The 20,899-nt window shown below is 31.5% G+C and overlaps 2 protein-coding genes across 2 annotated transcripts in view; one reads left to right on the top strand and one right to left on the bottom strand.

The window, feature by feature from the left end:
• Positions 1 to 4,912: 4,912 nt before the first annotated feature.
• On the bottom strand, positions 4,913 to 7,200 carry Noc3 (Nucleolar complex protein 3). The gene has a single exon (XM_035364078.2). The coding sequence runs from the start codon at positions 7,086 to 7,088 to the stop codon at positions 4,953 to 4,955; it is 2,136 nt and encodes a 711-aa protein (XP_035219969.2). The 5' UTR covers positions 7,089 to 7,200; the 3' UTR covers positions 4,913 to 4,952.
• Positions 7,201 to 7,573: 373 nt separating this feature from the next.
• Positions 7,574 to 20,899, top strand: part of LOC118193042 (acyl-CoA-binding domain-containing protein 5-like) — a 62,081-nt gene continuing 48,755 nt past the window's right edge. Inside the window, exons 1-2 of the mRNA XM_035364081.2 lie at positions 7,574 to 7,800; positions 16,512 to 16,632. Coding sequence (XP_035219972.1) covers positions 7,740 to 7,800; positions 16,512 to 16,632 — 182 coding nt within the window. The 5' untranslated portion in view covers positions 7,574 to 7,739. The remainder of the gene's footprint in view (positions 7,801 to 16,511; positions 16,633 to 20,899) is intronic.

Genomic DNA, 20,899 nt, shown 5'->3' on the forward strand with positions numbered 1-20,899 from the left:
CTACCTTAGGACCGCAGATATCGTCATTTGCATAGGTGTCCAAATACTTATTGATCACATAGTCAGTGTATTAGCTAAATACATGAAATAGTGTAATGCATTTTTGTTTGCATCACATACAAATTATTTATTTTATTTAAATGCTGTTCAAAACTGAACAGGATTTTGCAAACATATTGACCATATTTTTCGACCTATAGATGCAACACTTCTTCACTTAAGAAATAAGATTTAGAATTTAAAAAATAAGAAGAGAGAACAGTAGTTATGAATAGAAAATAAATATATATGCAGGCTAGCAAAAGAAGGATGCCTTCATAAAGGACTTTTTAAGCGAAGCTGGCTCAGTTTCACATTACACGTAAAATCACAAAAGCTCCCATATACCTAGCCTGAACTACCACTGTTCATTGGCTTATCACTCCCTCACTAAAGGATTCTAACGACTGTATGAATCTTTGAGAGAAATCATCAGTTATGATAATTGTTGTTGTGTATTATTACCATTGCTACAAAGTTTACTCATTATGATAATTTAATTTCAGCTTTTAAATTATAATCATAAATTACTTGTAATGAATTGAGTGATTAAAAAAAATACATACTTCTTAATATTTTTACCATTTACAAAATTTAATTCATAAAAGTATTTCTAACACTGCTACAAAATTTACTCATTATAATTGAATTTAATTTCCTTCAATTTGAAATATTTTTTTACTTCCTGTTAATAACAGAATCTAAGAAACTAAAGTAACATATACTAGTTTGAAATGCACTTATTAACCTTTTTTAAATTTCATTATTCATAACAAAAATTAACCTTTTGTGAATTAAAAATATTAGCTAAATACTACTATGATATAAATATTAACTAACAATTTAAAATATTAACCTTTTGTAAATTTCATTACTCATAACATAATCACTGCCATAAACTTATTTACGGCAGTGTTTCAAGAATTTATCATAGCAGTACTAGAAATGTTGAAAATTGGAGAAAACTGTTTTTTGCAATTTGTTGAAAATTAGAGAAAGACTGTTTATTCTAATCAAGAACTTATTTTTTAGGATTGCTATTTAGTCTACATCGGGTTTTGTTTACAACCCGCCATTTTTTTTTTTTTTTTTTTCGATCTTCAAAGTCTGGTCTACCTTGGCGACAGAAGTTGTCGCCAAATCAAAAAATCGCCAAAAAAGAAACAATACTAAAAGCTGTTCCCACTTTTTAAGTTTTTCAAGACTTTAATTCAAAAATGCAATGCAAAACTGTCCTCTTTGTCATTCCTCAGCCAATTCCTGTGCGATTCAGTTGTCCTTTCAGGTTAGCTTTCTTAGATAGTTAAACCAAAAGAATTTCTTTTAAATTTTTTAAAATTCCTAAGTCACCTAACCCCTTAATGTGTTAATAAATAATCAAAATGAAATATTATTTATTTGTCTACAATTCTACTATCTCTTTAATTTTATATTTTCCCAATATTTCACTTATCAGATATGTAAATTGTCTTTAATTTTAAGATAATGGTGTTAAGCAGTACATTTAATATTCAATGTTTTTAGTATATTATTTCAATTCTCTTGCAATGTTATTTTATTATAGTATAAATATATGTAGAATTCATCCATAAATATGTTTGACTGCAGGTTTTAACAAAATACAAAATGTTTGCACATTTAGAGAAAAATTAAAAGATAAACTGCAATTCTTTTGGTTTTCTTATATGCCGTTCATGTAAAAATGCAACGGCGCCTTGATTAGGGCATGCATGCAGAATATGCTGTGCAAACAGCTGAATGACAGGATTGTAATGTTTTTTCAAGATATGAAGCTCCCACAAAGCAGTAGACTGTGCATTGCAATGTTCAGGATCTTGCATTTTCGGAAAATAAATACCACTACCACATGTGCTCTCTGGATCTAATAATATATCACTACCCTTTACACTCTGAATTATGTTTCTAACTGAACTTAACAAACCTAATGTACCATGAACGGGTGTCTGTAAGGACACTATGCAGGCACGTTTCACAAAAGCCAATATCCGAATGAAAGATATTTTCTTTTTCTTCCTCAAAATATTATACTCTAAACATTTCACAGTAAGATCAGAGTGTTCGACATTAGCAGAGTGATTAAGTTTCAACAAACCATCATACATATGACAATATATCCTATGAGGATCTATATGAAGAGACTCTGCCTGTCCTGCCAAAATTGTAAATAATGTATACACTCCATGCAGCTTTTCTACATCACTCACTTTTCCACTCTCCATCATGCCACATAACACTTCATTTTAAGTGTTGCATGCATAATGTCAATACTTCATTTTAGGTGTTAACCGTAGGCAATTTATCTCTAATGTTGTCACTGTCTAAAGACGCTCACTAGACATTTGTACAACAGCGCTGATTAGGTTTGGCAGGGGACTGCAGATGATGCTAATAAAACACTATTTTTATTAAATATGAACTGTGGTAAAATAGAAAGAAGAAAAAAAAAATGGTCAAAGCAACAATCAATTTTAGTTGTGCCATTTAAAATTAAAAAAATAATTAAAAGTGTGTTACATGATTACAGAACTTTATACATATTCAATTATTTGGCTTTGTATTTGATATTATATATCCAAACAATTTATGATGAAATTTCACTATATGCCATTAGTGATTTTGCATTCTTTTACTAACAAAATTACCAATGAACCCTTATGGCAAGTAAAAAAGATAATTATATCCTTAAATAGCAATTATTTCCAGGCTTCTGCATATATTTTGAGGCTAAAGTGCAGAATCGCCCACTTATTTGTTAGGTGCTTTTTACAAGAGTTAGAAGAATTGGATTTTTGTCAATTTTCTTTGACTTTTTAAGTGAAAATAGGTCGATGTGTACATGGATAAAGTCAAGAAAGTACGCAATGCCATTTTTGTGCAATTCTGGGATGTTTTTTTAAGTGAAAATAGGTCGACGTGTAGATGGATACAGAGTATGTGCAATTCTTAAAAACGTGCCAAGCAGTGGGCGATTCTGCACTTTACTCTATATTGAATCAATCACAGGTATTTATAAATAACCATTTCAAGAAAAGTATGAACTTTAAATTATAAATTTTCCTAGTTTTCAGTTCTATTACTAAAAAAGTTACCACAGAATCTCAACAGTACATAAAAATCATCGCTTTCATAAATACCAATCCTTGCATGTTTCCTGCATATAATTTGAATATGTTGCAGTGTACCGAAACATTTTAAGAGTATGAATTTTAAATTATCCATTCTCCTTAATCACATGGGAATCTTCTGTAGCATTTTACTCTGCAAAATTAATAAACAATAAGGTTAATCTTTGGATTATGGTAACTTCGCAATTTTTTGGCGACCAACCCTGCTACAGCAACCTGCTAGTTTTTGTTTGGACGCCATTTCGTTTTCATGAAGTAAAGGCATATTTTTGTTTTTTACTCAACATTTTTTTCCAACAATCTGCAAGCCGAATTACACTTATGCTAGAACTTTTATGGAACAAAGGTACTTAATCATGACGAAGATTAGGTGCGAAATTGGGACAAAGTGCAGAATCGCCCACTGCTTGCAGCGTTTTTAAGAATTGCATATACACGGTATCCATGTACACGTCGACCTATTTTCACTTAAAAAAACATCCCAGAATAGCACAAAAATGGCACTGCGCACACTCTTTATCCATGTACACTGCTAAAGTCCTAGCTAGTAACCTTTATCGCCTTACCAAAATGTCTCCAAAGTACCTGTCAGCATATTCTAAAGATTAGCCAACAATAATTTTAAAAATTTAAACAAAAATTATGAACATTTCACTCCCTCCTTTTTATTATTAAAAATATCTTCAGCTGTTAGAATTTTTAAAGCAGCTTTCATTAACATGATGCAAGACTTATTATTACAAAATTAGATATAAATTTTGTTTTAATTGAAACAAGATTTTAATGAACATACAGAAGACTTTTTAATGATTTCTTGCTATTATAATTTTAGAAAATATGATGCATTATTTTTGCATAAAATTAATGGTTATATTTTCCCATATGGGTTTTCATCCGCAGAGAATGCGTTGGCGCCGTTGCATTTTTCCTCGCGGCTTATCCGCCGTAAAAGTGATCTTTTTAAAAGTTTCTCTTTTACAGACTGCTAACCTTACAAGTTGAATTTCTAACTTAATAACTGCCAGTACAACACATTTCTGAATTACAGAAAAATTCTTAAAATTTATTATTTACTAGATAAGCATTTTGTAGCTTTAAAATCACACAGAATTTACATCTATATTAATGTTGGTTTCAAAAAATAAATAAGGGTAATAATTTGATAAGCCTATGATTTGAATTACTTTAATGAGCAATATTTTTTTGCTCTTTGAAGAAAAGTGTCCTTATACCTATATTATATTTTCTAAGTAAAAGTTTACAATTGGGTGCCCCTTGTGTTTTTGCGATTCTTTTTTGACACCAAGATCGATGGCAGGAAGACACAATTTCAAGATGGCCGCTACACAAAACCAAAATAAGAAGTCAAAGAATTGCACAAACTCTGTGTCCATGTACACATCGATCTGTTTTCACTTAAAAAAACATCCCAGAATTGCACAGACTAGGCATTGCACACTGCTTTAAATTTGTCCATGTACACATCAATTAATTTTTATTTAAAAAATATCAGGAGGCTAAAGCAAAGTTAAACTATCATGGTAACCAGAAATGAGATTTCATTGACAAAATTTTACAAACAATTGCCGCTAATCGAAGGGGAACCCAATTCTAATTTTTCTAATATGAACAGTTTAAAATATTCAATAAATGGTTAAATTTTCCTAATATTAGAATATGTAAGTGGTATACACATTTTACAAACTTTTCTGTTTAGTATGACTAAATTTTAAAATAGATTAATTTATAAATTTTTATTTACATAGTTTAAAAGAAATTCATATCTTTTAGTTTGTCACATGAGATACGCAAATCAATATTATCTTCATATGAAATTTTGTTTATATCAGGATCAAATCTGAATTTTTTCTTTGGAGGTTCCTCATTGTCTTCAAGGAAGTCCATTTTATTTTGCACACCAACTTCAGCAAATAACTTCAGAATTTCCTCTGGTGACTGTGAAAGTTTATCTGGTAGGCAATGTCTGCCTTGATTAGGGCATGCATGCAGAATATGCTGTGCAAACAGCTGAATGACAGGATTGTAATGTTTTTTCAAGATATGAAGCTCCCACAAAGCACTAGACTGTGCATTGCAATGTTCAGGATCTTGCATTTCCGGAAAATAAATACCACTACCACATGTGCTCTCTGGATCTAATAATATATCACTACCCTTTACACTCTGAATTATGTTTCTAACTGAACTTAACAAACCTAATGTACCATGAATGGGTGTCTGTAAGGACACTATGCAGGCACGTTTCACAAAAGCCAATATCCGATTGAATGATATTTTCTTTTTCTTCCTCAAAATATTATACTCTAAACATTTCACAGTAAGATCAAAGTGTTCGACATTAGTAGAGTGATTCAGTTTCAACAAACCATCATACATATGACAATATATCCTATGAGGATCTATATGAAGAGACTCTGCCTGTCCTGCCAAAATTGTAAATAATGTATAGACTCCATGCAGCTTTTCTACATCACTCAGTTTTCCACTCTCCATCATGCCACATAACACGGAATTCAAGTCATCAAAAAATTCTAAATTAATCAAAAAAGCAAATTTTGATAAACCCTCAAGAGCTGGAGCCACAAGTTCAGGTTTGTCACCATCTTTAAGAATGTGAAAGTAGACCCAAAATATTTTATTCAATGTTGCTGTATGAAATTTTTTTACATTTTCTTCACATTCATATGCTTGAGCTTCTTTTAACTCTGCTTCAAGTTCCTTAATTTTCTTCTTGTTTTGACGCTCAGTTCGGGACATCATACGCCATTCTTTTCTTCCCTTGTTCATGTCTATTTTGTCAATCTCAACTTTTGCTTCCTTTAGATTTAAGCTTAAGAAAGTTCTTAGTAATATTACTGGCACACAAAACTTCCTCTGCTTAATAACATTTACAATTTGCTTAACTAATTCAAATGAAGCTTCACCCAATTTATCAGCTCTAAATAGTCTCTCAAATGATTGGCAACAGATGTTAGTTACTTTCTCATCACAATCAGCAACAAGTGGTACTAATTTGTTTGCAATATTTTTAAAATAATTGAAATGAAACTTAGTACTAAGCAATTCACACATACACCGAACAGAGATCAAGCCAATTTCTCGTATCACCTTGCCTTTACTTACTGAAATGTTAGACTTTTTCTGAATACTTTTCATTTCTCGAATCCTTTCGTACAGGATGTCAAGGTACTTTTTATATGAGCGCAAAAGAGCTTGCTCAAAACCTAACAATTTTTTAGTTTCTTTCTTTAATTTAACTTTGGGATTTTTTTCTTCCTGCACTCTAATTCTGTATCCTGGAATAATATCTGAAAAGACATGCAGCAATGATAAGGCTAAAACTTTTTTCTCCCTTAAAATCATTTGAGTCGTAGTATCTTGGAACATGATGACAAGTTCCTTTAAAGCAACAATATTACTTTCTGGATCTTCAACAATCGAAGTACATAAAATGGCTACCTTACGTTTTAAATTTTCAAGAATATTTCGTTGCACTGCGTATTGTTCAACTAAAGACAGTTTCTTATTAACCGGCAGATTACTTGGAGTATCGGAATTTTCTTCGTCGTTCTCTTGAACTATTTCAGATCGAAACATTAATCCTTGTTTACTTTTAATAGGAAGCAAATTTCTTACTTTGACCGCCTTTTGAAATCTTGGTTTCTTCTCATAATCTTCTTCCGAATCACTTGACGCAGACGATTTGACATCACTCTCATAAGTACTTTTCATAATTTTCTGGTCATTGTCTGCATCCGCTTTATTTAATTTTTTGTATTTCTTTCTGTTATGTCGAAATTTTTGTTTAGAATTACTTTTAGCGTTTGATTTTCCATTTTTCCTTTTCCGATTTTTAGAGAAAGATTTAATATTCACAACCATTTTTACAATAAAAAATGAGAGCTAAATTAACTTTCAATATTAGCTCAAATTTAATGAACATTAAAGATATTCGGATTTCAGCACCCTATTTAAGAAAACACGTTTTAGAACAGCTGCTGAGTTGAGTTGTTCTTATACTGTGCACTATATCTTTTCAATAAATTAGAGCTCAGTTTTCTTACTTTTAAAACGAAAGAAGCTTCATTCTTAATAAAGAGCCCTTCATTTAAATTAGAAGTTTAGAAGTTTCTTATTTTTTATTATAAATATGCAGAAATATGAAAAAAAAGAAATGCTTTATATTGTTGTCAAAACTTCTTGACAACATTTATCATTTGGAAATTTAATAAAAATTTATAAGAATAAAGTTCTTGCTTCGAAGTGTACTTCTATATTTTATAGTCTCATTTTGCTGCGCTATTATTTTATCTTAGAATGTAATCTCCGACCGAGGCGAAAGTATCCGAGCATGCGCATATGCATTGTTCTGTTGCGTGAAAATTGAAAGCCCACTTCTGGCAAAGAATCTGTAAGGAATCTCCTTAGAGATTCTTTGCTTCTGCTGCAGACGTGCGCAAGGCGAATAGTTCCGGAAACAGTGTACTTGTATTTCATACTTTTACATGCGCTTGTACTTAAAACTAGAAAAGAATGACAACGAAAGATAAGTTTTTAGCAGCTGTTGAAATAATTCATAGTCTCCCTCTAAATGGTAAGAGAGACTTTCGTGAACGGTGTCTATTACTCTGCTCTGAACGCTGTACTGAGTCATTGCATGAAATAATTTTATAACTTAAATAATAATTCCAGAATGGATTAAGCATAATTTAACTCACAGTAATAAAAGAAGACGTTAGGTTACATCATCAAGACGAACTCGTTTTTGTTTACATAATATTATGCTTAAAGGGAGTCGCTACAACTCTAATAATTCCTTGTATGTATGTGAATTACAGACGCTCAGTAATGAACTCGCGCTCGCCGTAAGAGCTAATTGCAGCGGTTCACGTCTGTTTTCGAACACTTGTGTTTTTGTACTTTATTTGAAAATATTAGTGAAATAACTGGGTTTTCATCCGCAGAGAACCCGTTGGCGCTTAGGGAAAGAATCCGTTGGCGCCGTTGCATTTTTACTCGCCAAGCTCGCGGTTCATCGACGATGTGCCGAGCCGTAAACGTGATTTTTAGTGCATGTAAGTTGAAATTAGCAAGCAAAACAATATATTAAGCATATGGTAGTAAAAATTTACAGATAATAAGCATGTAGATGTAAAACTAACGGTTAAATGTGATATACGAAAATAAATTTGTATTAAATTCAAGTTAGTACAGAAAAGAATATATTAAGCTTTTATAACGGAAATAAAAATTCATTTAAAAAATATAAATTATTATTAATATACTGAAATTAACCGGTTAAACGTGATATACGAAAAAAAAAAAATTGTCTTAAATTCCAGTTAACACAGAAAACAATAACAATTTTGATGCATCAAACTATTCTGTCATCTTAGGTAGTCAATAATATTTTTTTATTTCAATTTAATCATGTATTTATGTCACACCTGCCATCCTCTGAAAGGTTATTGTTAGAAAAGCATTAACAATATATAATCTTGTTAAAATTTTAAGCCATAAAAATTGATTTATGCTCATAATTTTAGATGACAATGACCAATAATAAAAATAAAAGCATTACTTAATTATTTAAAATGCACATGCACATTTTGACTTATTTTAGAGGTTGGAAACCTCATGTTTCTTAGCGCTGTTAATAATTAAGAACACAACGTAAACAGCTGTGTTACAAATTAGCATTCACCCCTCCCGCCGTATTTTCTTCCTTTCATCCCGAACCGAGAACTGGTCTCTATCTACGAAAATATTTCTATCTATTCGTTGTTAAAATTTCAGAAAAAATAATAATAAATAAGAGAAGAATAATGTAAATCTGCAAATGCGAACAACAACAGTGATATCTCAACAAAATGAACGCAAGAGAAATGGTTGCAAACTTCGAAAAAGCGAAAACGATAAATCGGCTGAGTTACCAGGTTTGAACTATTATCGCCAAAGTTGGCGATGTTTACATTTACCGGGTTCTCTGCGGAAGTGCTTCCAAATAACTTTAATGTTCTTCCACGTTTATTATTGATCCTCATTTTTAAAACATGGTTGTTTTGAAGAAAAATTACTCAAAATGTTTTCTGTTATTAAAAAAGAGTTTATTCAGAAATTTCTGAAACTGAACTCGCATCAGTTTTCAAACACTTTGAAATATGATTTTCTGAAAAAGATGAAAATAACATACATTCAGTATTATGTTGTAACTAAAAGTACACTTTTCATTCTCTCTGCCATGCATTCAACGAAATTTTTTGCTTAACAATGTTTTATTCCTTCATAATAATTGCTTTTAGTAGACCTTCCAAAGAAATGTCTAGTTTTCTTATTCTTTTCTGCAACTCAGTTCATACATGTTTAATAAGATTTAAGTCCGAAGAATGTGGGAGAATTTAGGTAATTTCAAGATAGTTGTATAATAACCACTAGTGATTATTTATTTAGGGCTGTATTTTTACGATCATTACTCTGATGTAACCTTGAACATATTTCTCATTCCAACTTTTCTTGCAGATGTATTCAGGATTTCATGAAGAATATTTATATATGTATACTGATTCACATTATTTTCTGTAAAAAACTGAATTTCCTATCCCAGAGGTGTTGAAGCATCTCCAAACCATTATTTCTTCACCCAAGGTGATGGGTTTTTCAAATTCAGTTTTTCATTCAGCTTTTCCGTGCAGCAGTTCGCCCATTAGACCCAAATCAATTAAATTTTGACTTGTCTGCATATATAATATTCTTTCAGTGTGACATGTCTTTACATATTTTGGATTTTTGTGAAAACTTGGCATATTTTCTGTGTTTTGTTATTGACAAAAAATTTCATGCTAATTGCATACTGTAGCCATGTGCTGTAATGATCCTCCCTCCAGTTGCAGTTTTAAGTCGTGAGTAGCTTGTAAATTTGCTCGCTTTGTTGAGGCTGTCATCACATAAGTTGCTACTACGAGCGATGCAGTGAGTTGAATGCTCAGGGTGGGTCCAGAGGACAAACTAGGAGGTGAAAAGGGCGTGACCAATAGTCACGTGTGATGCGGCAAGGCATTGGGTTGGCTGATCCTTCTAACAGTTTTGCAGTTAGCTTTTATTGCAAACTGTCCTAAATCCACTGCAAGTTTTTTAGTGCAAATATCTGGATTTTGTATAGGATAAATTTCCACTTTCTTCATCTTAGCTTGGAATAGCTAGACTAAACTTCAGTGCGTTTGAACAGTTTCATCGTTTTAATGCATCAAAGACAGTTGAAATGTCAAAGATTTTGTAGATATTTTGAATACTCTGACCATCTTTAAAATGATGAATAGTTAAATTTTTACAGAAATTGTCATTAATTTATAGTGTCTTTCTGTTTTCACTTCAGATATGGAGTTGTTATTATAATTTGCTGAACAAGTAGTGATTTCGGAACAGATGTGCTAGTCGCACTTTTTTGATAAAAGATTGCTGCCAATAAATTTGATGAAAAGAACCTGTTTTTGCAGACCTGCTAGGCTTAAGTTGTGAAATATGAACAAAAATCTTGAATAATTAGAACAATATAAAAACAAAAATTGAGCAACACAAAAGCCTTTTGTTTGGTGTGTATTTTAACGAAGATTATCAATTTTAAGGTCAGGCACAGGTTCCTAATCATCGGGGGGGGGGATAATCTTTGATGCTTTTGATATGCCTGTTTCAACATGAATTATACCCTGCTATTATAGTCAATTCAAATAACCCTGGTTAGGGGAGACATAACATACAGTACTTCACAGGAATACCTTGATAAAGGATAAAGTCATCAAAGATGAAAGCTATATTTATGCCAAAAGTCAAGCAGTAAAATGAACAGCAAGGTAGTGCCATCTGTTCACAGAAATAGTAATGAAACATGAAAAATTGCGTTAATATCATTTCAAAAGCATTAGGAAGAACTAGATTACAATTAGTCATTAATTAAATAAGATAAATCTTTGTGAATGGGCAAAGCTTTAAAGAAATCCAATTCATCGACTGGAAAAGTGTTTTGGATAATTTTTGCAGACCAATGTCAAATTCTGATTAAATTTCCAGCAATGAAATACAGTTCTCTTTTTTATTGAATTTCTTTTCTCCTGATGATGATGGGCCTGCACCTGCTGCTTTCGAAATCAGTAGTCTTGGTTAAAATACTATATGCCAAATAAAAAGTTGTTCCTTTCCTTTATTAGCCCTTAAGCAGTAGTCTTTAAGTTATGGAGCTTCTGAGCTACTGTACCAATTTTAAATCCTATCACGAGCTACCAACCAAAAGAACTACCAATGTTTAAAAAAGAAATCGTGCATTTGTTTATTGCCTATGAACTTACAATTATAGTAAATATGAAATCCATTTTAATTAAAATCCTTTCACTACATTACACTACAATATATATATATATGTAAGATAAAAATGTATGAATCAGAATTATAATATAATTATAAAGATTAATTCTTCCTCTCTATTCTAAAATCGTAATAACGTATCTGCATTGCGTCATTCAAATTAATCATGCGATCTTACGTAACCGTTAATACCAGATGCCTCTTGACAACCAATCACCGAATTGTAAACCAAAACTTTTCTCTTCGCGTGCTTCCATCTTTCATAACTACGTACATCAGCTTTTGCTCGCTACTGTGCTAAGATGTGATTTCGCTGGCTTGCTTTCTATCTCAAAAATGTAAATCTTCTGTGGAAAGGCACGACTAGAGTGCCAAGTGATTGTGGCCACAAATATCAATTGGAAATAAAACTGGAATTAAAATCGCTTCTACTGCCAAGTTTTATTTCTACTGCCAAGTTTTATTTACGAAGTCAACACATTCATTAGTTTACAACGCAATCAGATTACTTCCTCTTCAATTTAGGATAACTATGCATCGACACTGCTCCGTCTTTTTTCCTTTTCTTTGCTTTCATTATGACAATTAAGACGGTAGGATAGTTTCCTGCAGCCTGAAACCTCAATGGAAAATTTAGTTCTGCTCTTCAAATCATTGTTTGGTGATAAATCCAAGATAATGTGAAAGAAGTGAATCATAAAGTTTGTTTTTTCAGTGTTTAAAAAATAACAGATCATTCTTCTGCTGTGGTGTTTTGCAAGTGCTTCAAAAAATAATCACGCGTAGTGTTTACAGATTAAAAGTAATATCTCGATAAATTGAGAAGTTCGAATGCCTAGTGAAAAGGAAATCATCAGTGAATTACCGTTTAGGAATTAAGCATTACAGCGAGTTCAAGGTTGATCTGAGTTAGTGTTTGCAAGTATGTGCGACAGAAAATTATTTGCACTTCTGCTTTTTCAACAGCTCGAAAATTATTACATTCGTGTGAATCTAGCTCAGGAACTAAATTATTTAATGTGCTGCGGATTCTATAGTTTTCATTTCAACTTTGGTTAAAATTTTTGCAATTTGTTTTGAGAAAATCTGAAATTCTTGTTCATTAATTTTTCATAATTATGTGTGAGCAAATTAAGTAATTAATTTTAAGCTATTTAAATTATTCATAGGGAAGGATATTAAGATAAGTTTTTATGTTTTTGAAATTTTGTTGAGAATTTTGAATACTAATTTTATAATTATTCTAAAAATGAAGTAGGTGTAAAAAAATAAGTGAAATTGTTACAGATACGTAATATAAAATTATGGTAAATGCATGTTAAAATTTATGGGTTATTGTGTGTTAAGTATAGTATGATGAGGGTGTACTGGTTCCTTCAACAGAGGCCTGTAATTACCTCTGTACAGTTGTTCCTTTTACCCTCTTCATGCAAGATAATGTTGGAGGCTCTCATTTTATGAATGCATGTAAATTTTTTATATTATTATTATTATATTTTTTTTATTATGGAATGTATTAGTGCAGTTCTCAAAGGCCAGTTACCTTAATGCAAGGAACGGAGGCCTTTTCAAGTAACTGCCTAGGCACCCTGGGCCACCAGTGCAGAGAACACGCTGGTTAGCTCAAGAGGACAGCCCTAGTGATGGATATGTTTGTTTAGAAGTATTGCGAGGCTTCCAGTTTGGTAAAATCAGGAATTGTAAATGAAAGATGATAACGGTGAAACCATAAATTCTGAAGATCTTAATCCTATTATTTATGATGTTAAATTATAATTTATCAGTATGGAAATAAGTATCATAAATATTTATGTGCATTACATTTTATTATAAGCAATGATTGTGTAAAAGTTTATTTTGTGAGATTCTGTAATATCAAGAACCTTCCCTGAAGAATTATGATTATGTGAACTCTCAAACAAAAAGACTTTTGGACTGAAATGCTGAAAAATTCAATAGGACTCTAAAAATTAAAAATTTATTTTAAAAAAATTGATATTTATAAATTATACTTTTATAGAATCAAAATTTTATGATTTATGTTTTTCTTTTTTATTTGCTAGTGCTTTAACTCTTTCTCTTTAAAAAGGCTTCTCTGTCGCTACGCCTTTTTTTTTTTTTTTTTTTTTTTTTTTTTTTTTGAAGGGGGGAAATATGTAAGATAAAAATGTATGAATCAGAATTATAATATAATTATAAAGATTAATTCTTCCTCTCTATTCTAAAATCGTAATAATGTATCTGCATTGCGTCATTCAAATTAATCATGCGATCTTACGTAATCGTTAATACCAGATGCCTCTTGACAACCAATCACCGAATTGTAAACCAAAACTTTTCTCTTCGCGTGCTTCCATCTTTCATAACTACGTACATCAGCTTTTGCTCGCTACTGTGCTAAGATGTGATTTCGCTGGCTTGCTTTCTATCTAAAAAATGTAAATCTTCTGTGGAAAGGCACGTCTAGAGTGCCAAGTGATTGTGGCCACAAATATCAATTGGAAATAAAAATGGAATTAAAACTGCCTCGACTGCCAAGTTCTTTAGATGTTACCAAGTTAGCATTACTAGCATACTACGCAATCAAATTCTTCTTCAATATGGATCTAATCACGCATCTACAGTGTTCTGTCTTTTCTTTCCTTGTGCTTTTATTATTACATATATATCATTTAAAAAAAATACTGCTCTACCATACATATATCAGCTTCAGAAAAATACTTTGTTATTTATACTTTTGAGTTCCAGAAAACTGATAATGCTTGCTGACTGACTGTATTCCATGAAAAGTGTAATGTATGTATGAGCACAAAGATTGCATTTAGCAGTTCCTGTCATTAAGGTATACAACTACGTTCGGAGCACTTTTTTCAAAAAAGCAGTATAAGTATACTATAAACACATTTTCTAATTTATTATCTACAGAGATTAATTATGCAATATCAAAATTTAATATATTCTATTATTATCCTGCAAAAAAATATTAAATTTACAAGAAATTTTAAAACAATTTGAAACATTCTATATGAAAAAATATTAAAGTTATATTAAAAAAAGTCAGAAAATAATAAATTACATGCTTTTATCTAGGGAATGATATAGGGTTTTAAAAATATCTTAAATAGTAAAAAAATTTCTGAATTTTATGAGATTTTTGATAAATGAATGAGTAAAAAAATTTTATGAGATTTTCGATAAATTCACGATGTCATTATTTAAATAACAAGCCACAATTTCAAAAATATTTAACATATATATATTCTGGTATGTCATTCCCTAGATAACTACAGTCAAAAGTCGTTAATCCGGACTCACGGGGACTTCGGCGATGTATAAAAAAAACTCCTCTATATGTATTGCATTTGCTTTGTGGTTTCAGAGTGCGACCACTGAGCTGCTAGAGCATTGTGTCACAATCCTCTAGAGGGTCGGTGGTCATGCCGTGAAACTACTACTCTTCACAGTGGCGTTTGCTCGCTTTTCAAATAGGAATTTTTATTTTTACCTGGATATAGATAAGGGGCTTTGAAACCTCAGTGTTATTTTATTGCTAAACAATACATGCAACTGCTCAGTAAAAAGGTCTTTCTTTTCCAGCGATTTTTCTCTGACCTCAGCACACTTGCTCTCCAAGCTAGTATTGTGATTTTACAAATTATTTCGTGTGGTTTAAATTTAATGTAAATATACTTTGCTATAATTAAAACTAGAAATCGCATAAAGTTTTATTTAAATTTAAAATATTTTTCTGAATATCTTGAGTCGAAATACGAATAAAATAAGTATAAATGGGAAACAAATGATCCGTACCAAAGCCAAAACGACCAAGCCCCCCGCCCATTAACATAAAAAAACACAAATTTCACATGCCAGATGAAAAGAAACTAAATAACGCAGGCAATATACCAGTGAAATTTAGATCAGGGCAGTGTACATTTTGTAGCACAAGGAAGAAACATCATAGAACAAGATACATTTGTGAAACGTGCAGTGTGGGTCTCTGCATGTACCAAAAAGACAAAACGGGCTTTGAACAGTGTCGCAAAAAAATTTTTTCTTGAAATTAAAAAAAAAAAAAAAAAAACAGTTTTTTTTTATTCTTATTTTACTGAGTTTTTTTATCCACTTATCCGAATGTCCTTATGTAGGTACTTATATTTTCACTGCTATAGAAAAATTACATAAGTGTTTATTTTTTAATTTTTCTGATGATTTACTTTGTAAAATAATGTAAATAAATTGTGTATCGTGCAATTCTTACATACTTTTTTTTTTTTTTTTTTTTTTTTTAATTCATAAATTTTGTCATTTATTGGGAAACGTGCACGGAAAAAGACAAGATTTTTTCCTACTACTCCTAAACGCACAGTGGTTTCACAATGCGACCACCACCCACAGAACAATGGGCAAGAGTAGATTTTTTTTAATTTATATATTATGTGTCTCTAGGATCATAATATTCAGTTTGTAGAGTTTTAGTTAAAAAAATTATAAAAATAATATCACACATGTAAAGGGTTAAATGAAATTCACAGGTATGTGAATAAAAGAAAATTAAAATTCATAGATAATTGTAACTTAAAGAGGAATCTTAATAAAATCATGTTAAGCTAGAAAGGCTTGTCATGCCTGACAATATTTTTTTTTTTTTTTTTTTTTTTTTTTTTTTTTTGCATATAGATTTGAACTGTGTTGTCTTCTTATGATAAATATGTTTCATTAGCAAAGTTAGCTGGATTTTGCAAAAATTGAGAATTTTGGGAGTTTTAATTTATGTTTAATATATAACTAATGCTTCAATAAATAATATATTTTCATTTAATGACACTTATATGCCAGTATCTTAAAATTTTATCAAATATGACTCTCTAATGAAATACTCTTGAAAATTTTCATTTTCATAAGTATGTATTGAATCAAGCTAATGTTTGTATTAAATATCTTTCATAGGAACTTTTCAACCTTCTGAAAATCTGATGTTGAAATTATATGCTTATCATAAGCAAGCTACAGAAGGTCCATGTCAAACATCCAAGCCTCCAATATGGGATTTATCAGCTCGAAATAGATGGTTAGTAAACGTATATTATTAAAATATGTAAAGTGTTAATGTATTGCAAGTTACTAATACCTTTTAATGGATTCTTAGGAAAAAATATTTAAAATGGGAACCAAAAAATTAAAAACAATAACCCATATTCATAACAGATGACTGTTTGAAAAGAATAAAGCCAATGCTAAACGATGCAGATTATTTTAATAGGAGCATTTTCAGCAACTGAACATACATGTCTTCTTGGAACTACTCTTATATGCGCCATCAGGTCGCCAAATTTCTCGTTAAACATTTTTGGCAAGAAACTTTATGCCGCCATATTACTACCCAAATTTTTTGTCTACATTTTGAACTTTTAGCCTAAAGTGTCTGCAAAAATGCATTTTTTGCATGTGCAAAAACCACGTTTTGAATGCTTAATTTAAGCTAAAAATCCAAAACAAAAAGAAAAAATTTAGGTAGCAAAAACGTAAAGTTTCTAACCAGAAATATTTGACAAGAATCCATGTACACAGCGATATGTTTTAACTTAAAAAAACATCTACGAATTGACAATCTAGGCAGCGAAGGAACCTATGAACTACGCACACCTCGCTTTAATAAATTTCAAAGAATACCATGTACACACCATTCTGTTTAAGGGGTTTCATGGGTTTCATCTGAGTAAAAATGGCATATTTTCAAGATTTTTTTTTCATATAATAAATGAAATATTTAATTCAATTTTTTATTATCTTAAAGGTACATATTTAATAAACAATTTTTGAAATTTTTGAAAAAAAAATATTAAAAACTCCGCCATTGTGACGTCATTCCCGACAAGCCCTCAGAAAAAAGGTGCATTCGCGTTGACAGCAGAACTCCTAGCAGGATCATCTGAAGTGAAAAAAAAGAAATTCGTGTTTTAGTTAAGGCTTCAAACTAGAAATTGGACGAAGGGGAAAAAAAATAAAAATTAAATGTTTGACAGCGGTTTTTACATAAAAATGCAAAATTCGATAAAAATTTCGTGGCATTTTGAAAAAAAAGTAGTTGTAATCGGAAAAAAAAAAAATCCTTCAACTAAGTCCTTGTAAATTGTATCTCGAAGACCTGTTTAGAATTTCATTGAGATCGGTGGAGTAGTCTTCGAGAAATCTTGACAACCGACTTTAAAAACAGTTTTGAGAAAAAAACGCATTTAAAGTTTTGAGTGACCATAAAACAGGAAGAAAAAAAAATTTTTTTTTTTTTTGACTTACATTGAATCATCGATTCCTGGGCCATGAACCTGCTGCAGCTGCAATGTCCTCGGCTTCCTTTTGTTCCTGTCTATGACGGATCCTGGCTTCACGAGTCTCGTTTGCAGATTTTTTCTCGGTGGCGCAGATACGGTTTTCATCAATGTTTCGGGCATATTTGTGGGAATTTGGGCCAAGTTTTAAATCCATACAGTGCATAATTAATAATAATGATGATGTTCCTTCATTAAAAATGCAAGCAGCAGTCAATGCAGCAATATCAACGATCCTTGAACCAGCTAGAAGTATTTTTGGAGTAATTTTCCAGATCAACTGTTTGTAACTTTCGTTGCTATTTTGTGTAAAACCACCAACACATCGCTCCAAAAGCTCATCCTTACTCAGATCTTCGTAAGTAGGTTTCATTGCAGTCAAAACATCATCTGACTTCAAAAGGCTGTATCTCCGAAACTATTACTCGGATCAACTTGAAATTTTCGGACAATATTCAAGAGATGTTGTAGATTTTAATAAGCCCAAAAAAATATTGATTTTTTTGAACCCGTGAAACCCATGTAACCCCTTTAACTTAACCGTTTGACTGCTGCGCATCGCAAAATCACTGCGTTCATTTGTCTCGAAAGCCGCGATGCAGCGCTTTTCTGCTGCGAGTTTCAGTTTGTCCTTATTGCTTCGTGGGTGTGAATGTATGTAGTCTGACCTTACGCGTACTTTGTAACATGAGTGCATTCTAAAATAACTAACTGCGTCGGGGTTTTCGATGAAATGAACGCAGTGCTTTTGCACCGCGTAGCAGTCAAACGGTTAAAAAAAACATCTAAGAATTGCATAAGCTAGGCACAAATCAACAAAATAAACTTTAAAAAAAATTACAAACAATTTAAAAACAACAATAACAACAGAAATTCATAGTAACATTCTATAAAATAAGATCAATAAAATAAAATGCACTTACCATAATGAAAACTTCTTCGGAAAGCGGAAATATCAATTTCAAAATTTACCAAAACAATAAAAACACGAACACTTTCTTCAAATATTCTACAAAAAAATTTTTAATTTCTCCCATTCAACAGTTCTTATAATTTCTATAAATTTGTTGAAAGGATCTTCTCCAGTTTCAGAACAGCAATGGAAAAACATATAGACCACCAAATAAAACTCAAAATCCCATTTCCGATTATAACTAGGCAACATAGCTTTAACATGCCCCCACGTACTTTCTATGGTATTTATATGACAGCCAGACTTGCTGTCCACAAAATAAATATTATGGCTCACAAAATCTTCTTTTCCTAAATCCTTGTAAGATTTCCTGCCATGCAAAAAAATAGTTGTACCTCAATCCGCTCTTTTATACACTGAATCAGCATTTCCTTACTTCTATCATGTACAGCCACTAAAAATACTCTCCCAGACCCTCATTCCACACCTCCAAATACCCACTGTCCCTCAACAGGATGGCCATGATGATATTGCCGAACTTCGACTCAACTTCACCACATTATCTTTTCCCCCTATCATCTGAGACACAGAGCATACAAAGTCCAGCATACATTCGTAAATAAAATTTTGCCAGTCACACAACGTCTGTGAACAAAAGTGCCACAATTTTGCTATATCACACGTCTTTCTGCGATTCAAAATTTCGAAAGTAACGATAAAAACTTCCTCCAAAGTTAACTTACTGCACAAAAACCACGATCCAAATCTTAAACTCTGCTGACAGCCACATACTTTACCAGCAACCATTTGACTGCAAACCCATGCAAGTCTATCAGAAACACCATTCTTCATCCAAGTTCTTATATCAGTTCTGCATTTTGGACACGCCGAATTCTGTTTTAAAAGTCCTGGCTCCCACAGAAATTCCAAAAATACACTTTGATCCCCATAACACACCCATTAACAAAAGACTGGTTAACAACTCCAACATCATATCTTTTAATACTAAATTTACTTTGCACACAATCTAAAATACACGACTGAAATCTTGTCTCCACGTCTCTCATTGCAACATAGGCCATTTCAAAACTTTCACGACACAAACCAAATAGCAATTAAACCACTCCAGCAAAAGAGTTTTCAACGTCAAAAGGGTTGCCATACAATACGCAATTGCGCTAAAAACTAGCGCAGAACACATATCGCCACGTTTGGTGATCTTAGGGCGTATATAAGAGTAGAGCCGCCTTTTTCAGCTGCAGTTAAATGAAAGACAAGTATGTTAAACAGGGATAACTTTCTGTTTATTGGAAGAGACTTGTTATGGATAGAGAATGAGGATATTTAATCCAAGAATTTATTTCAATGTTTATTTCTACAAATGTTTACATAATATTAGATGACATCAGTAACCTTTGATTTATCTAAGTACATATATGCTTGAAATATGAAATGTACAGAATCAAGCAACATGAAAGGCAAATGCAATGTGCGTGCAGCAGTCTTTTATCAAAGTATATCACAACGTGTATTATAAAACTAATATATTTTCAGTTTTAGTTAAAATTATTATTTGTAGAGGTAAGCAATTTAATTATACAGTGTGTTTATTTTAAGAAAGGAAACAAAATCCTTATATAAACCTTTTATTTCTATTATTTAACTATACTGTTCAGTTCTATTTATTAATACCCTTATTTTAGAGGGACATTAAAGAGTGGGTGGGAGTAGAGCATACCTAGAACAACTGTAACAATGGACCTGCTTAGTTTAAACTGAATAATGAATTCAAATAATGCAAATATAAGACTGGAATAATGATTTTGTTTCCTCCTGTTTTAAAATAAACTCACTGTGTATCATTTATTATAAATTTAGGTACCCTTCTATTTTTCGGATCCGATTAAGAAATATATGTTTGTATCCATATATTGTATGTATGTGTATACAGTCAAAAGTCATTAATCCGGACTCGTCGGGACTTCGGCGATTCCGGATTATCAATTTTTCCGGATTATACATCATCAGTTTAAATCTGGTAAGATGGCATGCAGAAATTATAAAATTGAAAATGTGAAACTGTAATTTATGAAATA

This window comes from Stegodyphus dumicola, chromosome 4 (genome assembly GCF_044657685.1).
Source record: "Stegodyphus dumicola isolate Sdum_Otavi_A_Nest chromosome 4, ASM4465768v1".
In the NCBI taxonomy this organism is placed as follows: domain Eukaryota; kingdom Metazoa; phylum Arthropoda; class Arachnida; order Araneae; family Eresidae; genus Stegodyphus; species Stegodyphus dumicola.

What these genes read in the sequence shown, in the direction of transcription:
- Noc3 (XM_035364078.2), bottom strand. Translation starts at nt 7,088, where the DNA reads ATGGTTGTGAATATTAAATCTTTCTCTAAAAATCGGAAAAGGAAAAAT.